Below are 14872 nucleotides of genomic sequence, written 5' to 3'. Positions count from 1 at the left end.
ACGAGGAAGCACTACATATACAAATTTAATTTTCAGAAAGCTCCCCAAGCATTCCTTTCTTTGGACATTCAAAACAAACCACAGCGGTCCTAACAGCAGGGTATGACCATGAGAGAAAAGTTACTGTTGACTGTTGCCCCCTCTAGTGGTCACATGGGTTTTCCTGAACGTGTTAAAATTCTAGCAGGATGGAAAATCCTTTGGGTCTCTCGTAGACAGAACATTTGAGATGTTAAAGTGCTAAACTTGACATTTTAAGTGTAAAACCTGAATTTCATACATCTACTTCTGCTTCAAAAAAAACAACAACATTAGCCTCCATTTGTTCATATAAGACGTCAGAACAATCAGAAACATGTCCCAAACATATCTAAAACGTACTCGCCGCTGTTGCTGGACTGCTAATCAGCACGTCCTGCTTCAGCAAAAACATGAACTGCACAGGTTTTGTTTTTTTAAAAGAAGAAAATGTAAACAATGCATGGAGTGCAATGAGCATCTCTTGTCAAACGGCTGTCATTTCAACACACACAAGAGTAATTTTGTCATACAGTTGCGGTCCATTTGACAGTCGAATACATCATGATAACAGAGGGACATTGTTTTGTGAGTCCATATATTGAACTGTGCGTTAGGAGTGGCTACACGGAGGCCTCTGTGGTTGTGTTGGGGCTTTGGCTGGGGGCTGGACTGGATGGGCAAGAGTTCTCTGGACTCCCGGGAGTCCGCAGGGTTGATTTCCGCTTCCCGTTCCGCACCGTGAGCTCCTCCTTAGGCTTAAATGTCAGAGGGACAAAGCCATCTGCATCTGCCACAAGTACAACCCACAACGGTCCTGGAGAAAAACAAAAACAAAACGACAATTAGGACTTTTTGACTTAGTATGGTTTTCTAAATGTCAGTGTAGTTTAGAAACTGTAGTTTGTGCGACCTACATTTTGGTGGTCTCAGTTTAGGAAAGCCAGTCTTTGCTACAGCAGCAACAAAACACTATGCACATTAAATGGTAGTAAGCTGCTTTTGTTTAAGACCTTATAATCTGACTTAGGCTTTTAATCACGTCCAATTATAGCTCACGCACGCTATCGGAAGAACAATGCCACCACAAGCTGCCTGAAATTACAACTGACTGCAATAAATAAGGTTTCTTATAAAGTACAGAGCAATCTGAGGGGGATGCCTTCATGGTGAATAAAGCCAGCAAGAGCATACAGATCTTAACATTTAGTCAATGACTTGCAGTTGACCCCACTTGAGGACCAGAAGAAATTTCCTCAGAGTGATTTTAGTTAATTAACCCTTTACACCCTGTGTCACAACACGGTTAATCGCACATGAAAAACAACAGATGAGGCTTTTGCACAAAGGCAGCTTAGGTACTGCTTTACATTAAGGGAAATGCCACTTAAAATGCACAAACAACAGAAAACAAGTAGCAGAGGACACGTGCTATTTGCTATACTTTGTTACTGTTGACCTACTGATGCCAAATCCAATTTTGTGAACATACCATACATCATCTCCACGATGGTAAGGTTGAAGAGGTCTTGGAGCGCACGCAGACACAGTTTCCCGTCGCACAGCAGCACCGGCCTCCGCTCGTCAATAAAAACATTTTCTGACAACTGCTTCTGCGTGAGCACAAAGAAAGGAAATGTGATGGAAAGAGACATGCTCGTGGCTATTATTATGTTAAAAAATGCAATATTCTTATTTAACTTACTTAACTTATATATATATATATATATATAATAGGGTATCAAACATAACACGTAAAACTGTACCTGGCATGTGACATTGACATACGGGGGTTCGCTGGCATTAGGGTAGACACTTGGGGCCTTTTTGCCATTCTGAGTGTAATCTCTGATTTCTGTCAGGCACTGCTGCACTTCTGCAAAGCGTGTAAAAAGTCTTTCCATGTTGTGAACGAGCTGCTCCAGCGCGCGCTCCTTGGCCTTGCCGGGAGTCTTTTCAGGCATAGGCAGCTTCGGCTCTGTGTGCATCTTGTCAGATGGTTCGAAGCGAGGAGAACTGGCTCGGCTGGAATCTCTGCTGACCTGTCCGGCCACCGCCAGGCTGGCCATGCGGCTGACATGGTCCATGTCAAAGTTTTCCACTGTAACTGAAGAGGCACTGGACGGGGCTCTGTCTGATAAGTCCACAGAGCTGGTGATGGGGCTGTGCTCGCTGCTTCTCACCTCCTCGACCAATCTCCGCCTGTTCCCCGGTGAGCAAACTACCCCCCTTCCAGGCAGTATCAAGTCTTTTATCCCTGGGCGCTCTCTGTCATCCTTTGACAGGTGCTCTGAGTGCCTCCTAATCCCTGTGCAGAAATTAGAGGTGGACTCATGGCTCTGAGCAGAGGAGGATGGTATGATAGGAGACATAGGCGACTCTCCATCGTAGATCAACTCTTTGGCTATGAGATGAAGAATATATTTGTCAGTGTTAGCAGATGGGAGGAAGGCGGGGTCGTTGGACTTCTGGCGACCCACCATCAACAGTAAAATCTTATCGCTGAGGAAACAGACTCCTTTGGGTCTCTCGTTCTGCTGCAGAGAGATCTGCTGTATGTTTGGCATCGTGGAGGCTGTGATGCAGTACACAAGAACCATGTTGCATGTGTTTGATGCAACAGCAACTGTGGAACCACGGGGATCAAAAGCCACAATGTCTGGGACCAAAATCCCTGGAATGCTGACTTTACGAGTGGTGGTGACCTTTCGCTCATAGGTAACCAGAATGAGGTGCGAGGAGTCCTGCCCGGAGCCTGTTACAGTGTCCCTGCGACGCAAATGGATAAGGGGGCTGGGGTCAGAGCGACGGTGTCTCGCCAGAAGATGGGTAATATCAAGAGGACCTGAGCTAGGGATGTAGGACCTTTCAGATTCGAAGGATCTTCTCCTCGAATCCAGAAGGCTGTCATCATCTGACATGTGAGAGCCATGGCCGTGCAGGGCCTCTGTCTCTGCTGGTAAGTCGAACGCTATGCCAGAATTTAACCCACATAATTTATCCAGCGGCAGCTCCGTAGCCACAGCTACTTGAGCTTCCCCGGTGGCCTCAATGGCACAGATATAGCCTCCCACGTCAAAGATGGGACAGAAGGAACAGGCCACCAGACTCTTTTGGATGTCATTCCAGATGTAGGAGTGAAGGGCACTGCCTATAGCCACCACCAGGCGTGTGCCATCCTTAGTCCAGCATGCACAGTGGATGAGTCCACTACCTTTGATATCTGCTTTGATTCTTCTGTTGTCCACCCTGACAGAAAACAGCACAGAGGTGTCTCTCTTAGTCAGCACAGCAAGAATGTCCAGTTTAGGGTGCCAAACGCAGCCTTGTGAAAGCAAGGGGAAAGGCTCGCTCATCTCACAGGTCTGCGTGCACAGCAGCTTGTTCTGTTCAAGAGCACTGAGCTGCAGTTGCCACACGGTAACATGCTTCTTGTGCTGCACAGCCAGCAAGGCGGGAGAATCAGAGCAGCACAGGGGGCCCCAGAAGAGTCCGAAGACATGCTCAAACTGCCCGATGACGTTTGTGTCGCCAAACTTCACGTCGCCGTTGATAAAGTAGAGAGATGTTAGGCAGACTTGCTTGCCATCTGTCCAAGCAATCCCATGCACAGGGTGGATGGCTTGGTGCAGTGTGTTGAGACCTGTCCTGAGCAGCTTTGCCTTACCAAGATCCATCCTGGCAGGTATGAAGAAGCTTATCCAAAGAGAAAAAGAAAACAAAAGAGTCACAGCGTTAACATTGATAATAGAGTCCTGTATGTCTTCTAAATGGGTCTTGACGACGAGTGGCTATTGCTACCTATGCAGATTAAGAATAGCAAAAGCCTCTCTTGTGTCTCCTTCCAAGTACATGCTTTAATCCCTCTGTGCCTGAGGCAGTGGTGACGAACACCTATAGCTGCTTACGCCTGATGACCTTAACAACACACAGGCCCTTTAGGACCTAAGGGTATTAACATTAGTATGTGTTGAATAAGAGTGTCTCATTAAAGTATTTGTCTTTTTAGACTCTGACATGATTACAAAAAGTACATTAAGTCTTCAAATACACGTCATCAGAGAAAGAAAACTGTAACAGACTTAAAATGTAAACACCATTTTAACACTGGAGCACATTAAACACAATCAGATTCTTCAGAAAACAGATTTACTGTGTGGATTGATTACTGCACATCAGCTTAAAACGCGTAGACACAAACCACGAAAAGGAGAAATGCTCATTAATTCAATTAATAAACATTGGAAATCACTAGCGAGATTAACTTGCTGCTTCCCTTTAAAAAATATATCGCGCAAACAGATAATTAAAGCTAGATTCGACACAAACATGAGTTTTAAAGCTCAGCATACCTTACAAAACTAAAAACACGTTCCAAGGAGCTCGTATAAAACAGTGAACATTAACTCTCATGTCAGCAAACTCACGTTTTACCGGTTAAAAATCGCCTCCAACGTTTCTTAGTAAACGACACGGAAGCAAAACTACTCGACAGTTTCGGTGCATTGTGGGAGACGTAGTTCACTTTTAACAAGCGCTCTAGTTTTATATAGCCCGAATTAATAAAAAACAATTGGCTTACTTAGAGGGACTTGATAAACTTAATAAAGACTATGACAAACCAGAAAATGAAAATTCAACTGACATTAGACACTCGAGCTTTATTTCACCTCCAGGGGTCTGCAGGGCTGAAGACGACGTACGTAGTGGGGTTGTAGATCTCTACGCTGCCTCCCTGCGAAGTGGAAAATATCTTGGCTGTCTCACGGTTGGCTGTAGCTACCGCGGGTGGGTGAATGCCTGGTTTCTGTCGCTAAAGCCCGACTTGTAGCTGCAAAAGGGTAGAACTGGCTCTAAGAAAAAAAAGCTTTGTCGGCTGTATGCTTTATAGCTAATATTTGAAGCAGCACAACCATGGGCGTGGAGGTCGAGACGATATCTCCCGGTGATGGTAAGCGGATTTATTCGCCTATGTGTGCTTTGATGAGGGTTGGTGGTGCTGGTGTTGTCGGGGCACGGTAGTTCCCCGGAATGCCATTCAGATATTTTTAAATATTTACTTTTTTTTTTGTCAAGATTAATATTAAGATGTGTGCGACGCGACTGAATATATCCCGTAGATATTTAGCAATTAACGGTAGTATGCTGCGGCTTTACCCTGTTTTGATTTTAGTTTAGTTTCTTCTTTTACAGTTTAAAATCATTGACGCCTGCACGGCATCTTTCTAGAACTCTCTATCCTGTGAAGTCAAACTCCGTCCGGTGTTTTAAAATTGAGCATTAGCACATAGGCACGTAGGGAAACATTTGAAGAGTTACTCATGTGTAAGCAGTCAGTCAGCTCAAGAGTGAAAGACACCAAATCTAGGGCTGGGTAAGGCAGACTACAGTGTCCTTATAGGCACTGCTAAATTAAAGTGCATCTGATAGCTAATTACTCTACTATTTCTATTACTATGTAGGAAAAAAAATGCCTGCAGGCTAAAGTTACAGCATGAGGATGACAGATGCATATCTCACTTTAGTATGCAACAGTACTGGCATCAGCACCCCACCAGACTGAACCTTGCATTTGCTAATGAGACTGCCAGTCTAATTACAAGATTAACCTGCCAGCCTCAGAGAGTATACAAACACACACTAACACTTGTTTTTTCTCTCTTTCATTAACAGGAAGAACATTTCCAAAGAAAGGCCAAACATGTGTTGTTCATTACATAGGTAACTTCCTTTCTCTTTCTTCTCTCTCTCCCCCCCCTTTTTTCATTCTCTGCATTTTTTTCTGTCTTGGAGTCCATAGGGGGAAATATGTGCACAACACACCAAGCTTTCAAAATACGCAAAATGCTCGTAACATTGTGTAACTGAGTGTTGGTTACACTTGCAAGTTGCCGACAGGACCAGAAAATACTGTTTTTTCTTTTGTTTTTGTTTTAGGGTGTGCTGACATGCACATATTCATTCAAATGGGCATGTTTCTCCTGTTTGTGTCTTGTCAGATTGCCAAGTTTTTAGGTGGGACAATAAGACGCTGAGACTTTTGGGAAATGAATTTGGGTTGCTCTATGGCCTCGGGTTAGCAGACCACACAACTAGGTCAGACAGAAAGTAAATAAACCTCGCTGGCATCTCGTCTGTTGACTGTCTGAGTATCACATGGTTATTATATGGTTATAAATGCAATTGTACACACTCTGGCTATGGTCTGTGTAGTAAAGAGGGTTGGTTTCGAGTTTGTAAGTATTTATTTATTTTTATTGAACGTACACGTCCATGTAGTTCCATCTTGTAGCTTTGGGACTTCATTTTCATCATTTGAAATGGGTTAATGTGATTTTCCTAATCTATTGTAATACTGGCTGTATATCTTGATTGACCTATGCATAGTGTTTAACCTTATGTGAAAATTGCAGCTTTGTTTGACTAGTGTGTGTGTGTGTGTGTGTGTGTGTGTGTGTGTGTGTGTGTGTGTGTGTGTGTGTGTCATTAGAGACAAAACGATCCACAACAACTATGCCCTATACTGTACCTTATACTAGGATGTTGTGCTGTAAACTCTTCTGGGGAAAGTTGGATTTGCCTTTAAGCCTAATTTCAGGTATCCCATTTTTTTGGCTGCTGCCTTATTTCCATTGAGTCGCCTAGTGGATGGATCTGCATGTTTGATGCAACCCTTCCATATATCTGCTTCAGTCTGGCCCTGTAAGTAGACTAGCTGGTGATCCCTCGAGGCTGGGTTTGTGTCTGGAACTGGGGATCCTTCATATGTCAGGCGAATGTAATCTTAATTTATACGTCTCAAATTGTGAAGCTAGGCTCTTGAGATGTGCCACATAGCATTCTAGAGTAAGGGTTTGATTGACACTTGGTGTCTCTGCTCCCCTCTACTGTTGAATACGCAGTTATGAACATGGGTGGATGGATATATTGTTACAATATTGAAAGCCAAAAATTAATTAAAAATTAATTCATTTGCCTGGTCCTGTTGCACTGCTCTATGCGTGAAACTCGTAATCGGACACACTGGAGGCTGAGCGGCCAGTCTCATGTCCATGCCAAGAATGGTAGAATTTGCCCAGTTCTGGTCCCTTGTTTCATTCGAATCGTGCATCAGAGTTTTGGGATTTAAAGGTGTCTAAACTTTGGGTTCTGGTGAGGTTGTTGACGTTTAGGTAATGCATCAAAACCCAGGATTATATAAAGAGCTTCCCAATACTAGGACAAATAAAGTATTTCTAATCTTAAAGTAAGAATAATTTAGATCTGCAAATAATGCAGACCTTCTCTCGCTGTGAGCAAGAATTAAACATAGGGGATGAAAATGAGCACAATAGGTCCCCTTTAAGTTTTAAACTCCATCAAGACCGCACCACCTCTGCTGGATTGCACATATAAAAAAGCTTTTCCTTTTTCTGCTTTATTTCCTTTCTCCGTGTTGTTACCTGTTGCATTTTTTTATTTATAAGAGGGACAAATGTAAAGAATCCTGTCTGCAAAATCTACAAATGGTAAATCGACTGGGAATTACATGGTGCCTCTCTACTCAATTTGAGCACTCAAAGCACTTTCTATTACAAATCTCATCCTAATCACATATGCATCCATTGCTTTTATCCATACCTAACCACTTTACTACACATTCACGCTTCCATGAATGCATCAGGGGAAACTCAGAGTTCTGTATTTTGCCCAAGGATACTTTGACACTTGGACTGTAGGAGCTGGTGATGGACAGCCAGCTCTACCACTTGATCCATAGCCACCCCCAACAATTAGCATGGGTACTCTTCTTTTTGTTACATTCGTCACCTATTTCATTGAGGTACTGTACTCCCCATCTTTTGTTTGTCTTTTTGTTTCGATTTACGCTAACTTACTCATAAGATGCTTATACTTATTGGAATACAACTCAAAAATACATAGTTGAGCCAAACTGAGGCTTCAATAAAGGAACGCCCAAAGAGCTATAAATACAGTTTTGTATAAATGCAGGAAGTGCATTTGCAAAATATATTTAAGGGTAGAGCTGAACTTGGTGATGAACACATGAAATTGGCTAAGAATGTGGTTTATGTAGATAATCTGGGAGTATTTGTGTTGTAATCTGCAGAATTGATATAATGTGTTCCTCACATCAAGGTTTTTATGGACTCATAAACAAGTCTCCGATCCTATAGTGAGGGAGGAGGGTTTTTTTAATTCCTTGCTGAACTGTTATTATGTTAACCCAGTTAAATTTGATACATCGGTTCAACTAGTTTCAGGTAGTTATCAAGGGATTTGTAAGAAACTGAGGCAGGGAAGTTTTAAGATTATACTTCACAGTTTCAGTGCCCCAGAGGACAAGTGTTTTAATTAAAAGCTACACGACAAGATTAGCTGACACTCTGAAAAAAAGATAATGTTTGTAATACAGGTTGGTGTGGATTTGTAACATAAGTCAGCTGGCTCTCGGTGCAAAAACACAGACTGTACCCTCAACTCCACTCCACCCTCCCCTGGTGTTTTCCAGATAGCAAAGGCAAACAGTAAGAGTAAGGAGAGAGAGTGATTTCCCAATACATATTGGGATATGAAGCCACTCTGCTGGAGAGGCTTTCTCACGCATTCTCTTAATGCTGTGCAATTTTTGACTCTCACTTTCACCTCTGGGATTTTGAATATGCAGATGCACACATGCCAGAAGCACACAGACGCTCAGATATGCGAGCGACCTTCTTCTCACTCTGGTGAAAGTTGTAGCCACCCAAATTAGCCGAGTGGTCGTTGATGGCTCAGGCCTCCAATAATTTATCCTGTCTTGCATTCTTGTTTCTCTCATGGCTGACTGCAAGTCTGCTCACAGAGTGGCAGCTCTGTCAGCTGCAGTCCTGCAGTCTGAAGCTCATTTTGCTGCAAGAGGAAAATTAAAGCAGATCTGATGTCAGTCAACATGAGACAACAAAAGTAGCTCATGCGGTTTTAAGTTTGATGAAGTATGGCACTAAGCTACGAAGATGAATGGCATTGTAGCCTCTTTTGACATGAAGCTCGTGCTGCATGTGATGTCATTCCTAAATGTGGACATCATACCTTACCATGTTTGTCCTCCAGACTTTAGCATAAAACAGACAGAAACTGAGACCTCGCGGTTCTACGTGTTTGACCCAGAAATAGATCAAGCTGTGTGTCAGAAGATGCCAAAGTCTTCCTCCATGGGAGAGTGGTTGTTCATATAGTTGAGCAAACAATGGGAGGCTCCAAGATTAGTAGAAAGGCTTCTGCTGAAAATCATTGACTATTGGGTTGTCTGAGTGCTTCACAGGCTTTTTGCAACTTGTGTTATGAACATGGATCGAATATCTATGCAGCACCTACTTGGCAGGCAAGACTGGAGGAAAAGTGATATTCGAGCACATTATTATTTATCAAGTGAACTACTAGGCTCCACTAAAGATCTAGGACACTCCATATCTAGTTAGAAAAAAGCTCTTTTTGCACTTAATGATAGTATTAGAGTAACTTTTAAGTCATGGCTGAGGATTACTTTCAGGCTCCGGTGTCAACTTTACTCATATGCCCTATCCCAGTTGCTTGGCTATAGAAATGAAGAATGATGAAGACTCTTGTTATTAAGATGTCTGTGCCTGCAGGTGTGAAACACAGCAGACATGTAAGTCACATACTCAGATAGCTTTACACACATCTCATTTCATCCACATTTGAGCCAAGGGGCTTGCTGTGTTGGCAGCCATCCTAGACAGGGGCTAAGACAGGATAAGGTAAACAAAGTAAAAATAGCCCCACCCCTGTGTGGAATGGCTTTTTACAGCGATAGCTAGCCACTACCAAGTGTAAGCTTCTCACAAGGAGAGCCTAGGAGCCAACCTCAGAAGGGACAGGCTTGGCTGTATTTTTGCAAAGACCTCACCCATGCTCGGCTGTACAAATAGTGATAATAGAGCAGTGATACGAGTGTGGTTTAGTTAGCAGTTTGGGATTTTGCTATGGCTATCTCTGTGATCTCCAGGAAACAGATTATTATAGAATATTAACACAGGGTCCAATGTGTTGCAATTCATAGTCCACGGCCTGGTCCTCGTTTAGCCTGGTCCCATGCTGGCCACCCCTGGTGAAGGGTGTGGTCTGGCAGGGGCAGACACCTAGCTGCCTGTGTGAAATGAGCTATCTGTGTCCAGACTGGAGCCCGACTGATATATTGATGATATTTTGAGGATGTGTATTGATTGAGCCTCTGCCTTGTTTTTGTAAATTTTCACTTTACAACGGAGGGCGGGGGGCCAGCACCAGAGGCCGGCCCACTTTCCATTGGGATGGCCCTCCCGGCCAGGAAGGACACACTGAGCATGAGTGTGTTTGTTGTGTCTGCGTTCTGTTGTGTCACAGTCCATCGATTTTTTACACATCAGCCGTAAAAACACGGTGGGGTATTGTCGTCACCCCACTGGGTGGGTGGGCGGCGTGAACACAGAAGTTTGTCAATGCGATAACTTGAGAACGACTCAATGGAGGCGCATCGGTGCATCTAATAAAAATTTCAGGGCTGGTTGAACCTCGACCTCAGGGCCAAGGTCAGAGGTTAAGTTTTCTTAAAATCTTGTGACTGGGATAACTCCAGAATGAAGCTGTGGCGGGGCGTGGTTCGTGGCACGGCTGTGGGGGAGGCTGACACACCTGAGCTTGATCAGCTCATCACGCCTCCCCTATATTAAACGTGCCGGGACCTGAGGTTGGGGTTTGTTGTTGTTGTTGTGTGTGGCTGTCAGCTAAGCTCCGGCTGTGTCTAAGAAGCGACATCCGGAATAAAGAAGTGTGTAAAGAGTGAAATATGTGGTTCGGTCTATCATTCCTGTCACAGAGGAATTGCAGGATTTTGATACGGTGGTTGCATCTACTATAAATATCAGACGACTTCAAATCTCAGTGACCTCTAGGTCAGAGGTCAAGTTTTCTGAAAATCTTGTGAATGTGATGAGTTGAGAAAAAGGTGACGTACGATTTTGAAATTGATACTATTTATACACTACCAAACAAATTGATACCCACTAGGAAGCTGAGGGGTAGCACTGGCAGCCACCAGTATTTTTTTTTTCCATCTTTGAGTTTGGAGTGAACTGAAACCAGTTACAACAGATGCAGGGCAATGAATTGGGGTTCATCCTGAACGCTCTATCACATGGCTGAGATAGACAGGTAATCTCTGATTAATCTAACAAACAGGTTTGTCATATGTGGGGGGAAACCGAAGCACACAGAGGAAACCCACATAGGCTTAGGGAGGACATGCAAACTGCACAGAGACAGCCCCAACCTGCAGGAGTATGCACTGCTGTAAAAATGCATTTCAGTTTAGCTGAAATGCATTTTCTGTGTCAGGGTTTTTCTTCAGTGTGCAGCCAACTGCTGCTAGAAACTCAAACGACTTTTCTGCAAGAAGGTTTTGTGTTTCTGCTACTCGAATGCCCTGCAGCAGGTGGTATTCACCAGGGGGTGTGAACCTGATGACTCCGCAGCTGGACCTGGCCCAGCCCGCTCATATCTGGGCTACTGGACTTCTTGGAAATGATGGACCTTCTAAGTTTAGTGGGGGAATGAAAGTGGAGAAGGAGTACAGTACCAACTTTCATATGACTGGATGAGCAAGACACTGTAACTAAACTTCAGCTAACACCAGCTTTAAATGCCAAGTATTCACACTATGACATAGAGATAAAATAATGTACCAGAACAACCTCCAAAGTGATAGCGGATCATTATTATTATTTTTTTATTATTTAATTTATTTATGTAAAAACGAAACCTTTTAATCTGTATTTCTAGAGGATGGAGGACAAAATATTATTATTATTAAAATCTTATTATATTAAATATGTTAATTACTTGAAATAAAACACATTATTATATTGGTTGGTAATGCACAGCATTGCATTATATTGTATAATCTCTGAATCTCCAATCTCAGTTATTTGAACTTTGTTTGCAGTTACAAGTTTCCTGTTCCACAACAATAGATTGTGCAGAGAAAATAACAAACACCATTAAGTTGCTCCTGTTGCTTTTTTCTGGCCGCCAACGGTTCCCAAAGTTCACGACTTTTCAGAGTAAAAGAACAGGGATTGAGATTGTGGCTAATGAAATGATTTAGTGTTTTCATGCCTTTAGTAGTTTAACCGCCACAGCAACAACAGCCCTGTCATGCCTGAATGGTCAGTCATTGTTCTGAAGGAGCTGAGTCCCGCTTTGCCTTTGTTACCCCTTTCTCTCGCTGTGGTCTACATACAGTTAAGCAATGGCCTAGTTAACTTTAAAAATAATCCACTAAACCAGGCCAGTTCTTCCTGATTCACATTTCCTCTGTTCATTTGAGAAGTTGAAACAGACCCAAGAAGTCCCACCAGAAAAATTCCTGGTTATTGCAGCAGCTAACTATGCCCATGCACTTTTGATTTTTGAGTTTATTTTGCCTCTAAATTTTGTTTTCATATGCTTTTTTGGCAGGTATGTTGCAGAACGGGAAAAAGTTCGACTCCTCGCGAGACAGGAACAAGCCCTTCAAGTTCAAGATTGGACATAGCGAGGTCATTAAGGGCTGGGAAGAAGGAGTAGCACAGGTAAGAGAGGAAGGTTGAGGCCCTGCTTGTTTTGTCTTTTAGTATTAAGCAGTACGTTATGCATTCCATGTTCTAAGTACATATTGAACTTCATTTATTCATTTATACTGCCAGGTTTTAATTGATCATACCTAACAGTTAGTTGCAATTCTGAAGGTGCTCTCATACAGTGAACAGGTGCACCACTGCAGTTGTTTGTTTTTTAAATTGTGCTTAGATGCACTGCAGTGGTCAGCAACAATGAGAGGGAGGCTGTAAAACAGATTCTACTGTAGCTATTGGAGTTCAGATCGGTTCAGCTGTAACACATTCCTTCCTTCAGCTCTTGTATGATAATGGCAGCCACAGAAAATACACAGTTACAGAGTTTTCAGTTAGAGAAAACAGATGAATGAGGACAAATGGAGTCACAGCATCAACAGCAACAGCAGTCTGACATTACTTATTTTCTGCAGTTGTGTATGTAATGCTGAGTAGCTGACTTGATTGCTGTCCGCTTGAAAGTGGTCTTTTACAGCTGCAGTGAGTAGAAACCAAGATCTGTTATGAAAGGAGAATAAACTATGCAGTTTCTCATATTTTACTTGTGGTCGGGCCTCTTGGTAAAGTACGCAAACAAAAGCCCTGAGTTCCGAATATCTGCTTGTGTTTCAGGTTCCTGGTATTATGTTTGCCTGCCAACTGTCACACTGTTATTGTTTACAGGGACACTTGAATAGGGTATTAATTTACAAGTCAAAAAGTGTTTTGTGTTCTGTGACAAGGGACTTTTCGGGCGTAGGCGTAAAGTACAAGAAAATGCACATAAATACTCAGTGTGTTCTGCTGTCCCCTCGCCTCTCCTCTCCTGTGCTGCAGATGAGCCTGGGCCAGAGGGCTAAAATCACCTGTACACCGGATATGGCTTATGGAACAACAGGCCACCCCGGAGTTATCCCACCAAACGCAACCCTTATTTTTGATGTGGAGCTGCTTAAGCTGGAGTGACGCATGGGGTAGAAGGCAAAGGCAGAAGGCTAATGGGGCTGCATTCACCATAACCCACAACCGGGAGACTATACCCGACTGTTGCCTCTCACAGCCACCCGCTCTTATGTTTCTCTGTTTTCACAGCCTTCGTCTTTTTCTTCAGTTAGGTATTTAAACGCATCTTCTGCTTCGTTGCCATCGTTTTGAGCTAGATGCTGCAAGAAAATGTTCATGTCGTACAAGACTCTTATACACACACACACGTTTTGGTTTGTTTGTTACACATGCTTGTTTTGTTGAACTTCATTTAATGTTGTAAATTTTGTTGATCCCTGTTCTCTTTGAAAAGCCGTACTACATTGCAATCAAAACATATATTGCCTTACAGTTTGAACAGCGGAGTTGAGGGTACATAGGTTAAAAGTACAATGTCTGCTCTGTATATTTACTGGGCATTATATACCACTGTCTGCATCGCCACTTTGAAAAAAGGCTTGTCCTGCTGAATGCTCTGAATGATGTTGCTGTGTTTGGTATATTTTATAATCCTTGTGAACATGCAAGTGTAACCTATAAAATCAAACCCAATCAATACTGTACAGAAGTCTTTAAGAGCCATTGCTACTATGACAGTTTATTGACCAACTCTTGAATAAAGTGGCATGCACTATGTTAAAAAGTCTGTGTCCTTTGTGTGATTTGTGAGTGACTGATTGCTATTTCCAGAGGAATCTGTTTACCAGTTCACATATTGTGTTCAATTTTTATGAAACCATAATCAAATTTTTTGTAAAATAAGTAAACCATGCATTTAATCACATCTGGAATCTCGCCTTCAGACGACAAGATGTGGAGGACTTCATCACTTCAAGAAACACATGTAAACTAATACTTATTCCATTTAAGGATAAAATTTCTTTGCAAGAAAAAGGTCCTTGGTGTGCCAAGAAATCTGTATACAGGGGAGAAGGCCTTTAAAACCTGTATTTAATGGTCATCAGGCCAGAAATTAAGATGAATACAGATGTTTCAACTTCCTGGGACCAGTTTTGGGAGGGTCTTTTTCTGTCCCAGCATGACTGCCGCAATGCACAAACCAAGATCCATAAAGGTGTGGTTAGTTAAGTATGTTGTGGGAGAATTCAGCCCCATCTAGCATTTTTCGGATGAACTAATATGGAGATACATCACAACCTGATTTGTCCATGTATTTTATCTCAGTTTCAAAACGTGATATGTTGTTACCATTTTTATTTAACTATGGGTTTGAATTA

At 42.7% G+C, this 14872-nt stretch overlaps 2 protein-coding genes across 3 annotated transcripts; one reads left to right on the top strand and one right to left on the bottom strand.

Moving 5' to 3' along the window:
- Positions 1-9: 9 nt before the first annotated feature.
- Positions 10-4543, bottom strand: wdcp (WD repeat and coiled coil containing). Of its 2 annotated transcripts, none has more exons than XM_085247740.1 (4): positions 4371-4543; positions 1785-3714; positions 1511-1631; positions 10-835 (listed from the first exon to the last, which is right to left on the bottom strand). In XM_085247740.1, the coding sequence occupies exons 2-4, from the start codon at positions 3693-3695 to the stop codon at positions 642-644; spliced, it is 2226 nt and encodes a 741-aa protein (XP_085103866.1). In that variant the 5' UTR covers positions 3696-3714; positions 4371-4543; the 3' UTR covers positions 10-641. The 2 variants fall into 2 exon arrangements, with proteins under 2 accessions (XP_085103866.1, XP_085103867.1); XM_085247741.1 differs by having other exon boundaries at positions 4446-4543.
- Positions 4544-4643: 100 nt separating this feature from the next.
- On the top strand, positions 4644-14277 carry fkbp1b (FKBP prolyl isomerase 1B). The gene is made up of 4 exons (XM_085247743.1): positions 4644-4969; positions 5692-5739; positions 12517-12629; positions 13488-14277. The coding sequence occupies exons 1-4, from the start codon at positions 4933-4935 to the stop codon at positions 13614-13616; spliced, it is 327 nt and encodes a 108-aa protein (XP_085103869.1). The 5' UTR covers positions 4644-4932; the 3' UTR covers positions 13617-14277.
- Positions 14278-14872: the final 595 nt, after the last annotated feature.

The sequence above is a fragment of the Mchenga conophoros genome, linkage group LG15 (assembly GCF_057382185.1).
Source record: "Mchenga conophoros isolate Kocher_MC1m ecotype Shallow Benthic linkage group LG15, M_conophoros_male_GT1.1, whole genome shotgun sequence".
NCBI lineage: Eukaryota > Metazoa > Chordata > Actinopteri > Cichliformes > Cichlidae > Mchenga > Mchenga conophoros.
The sequence above is the reverse complement of the archived record's forward strand: the minus strand, read 5'-3'. Positions and strand labels throughout refer to the sequence as shown.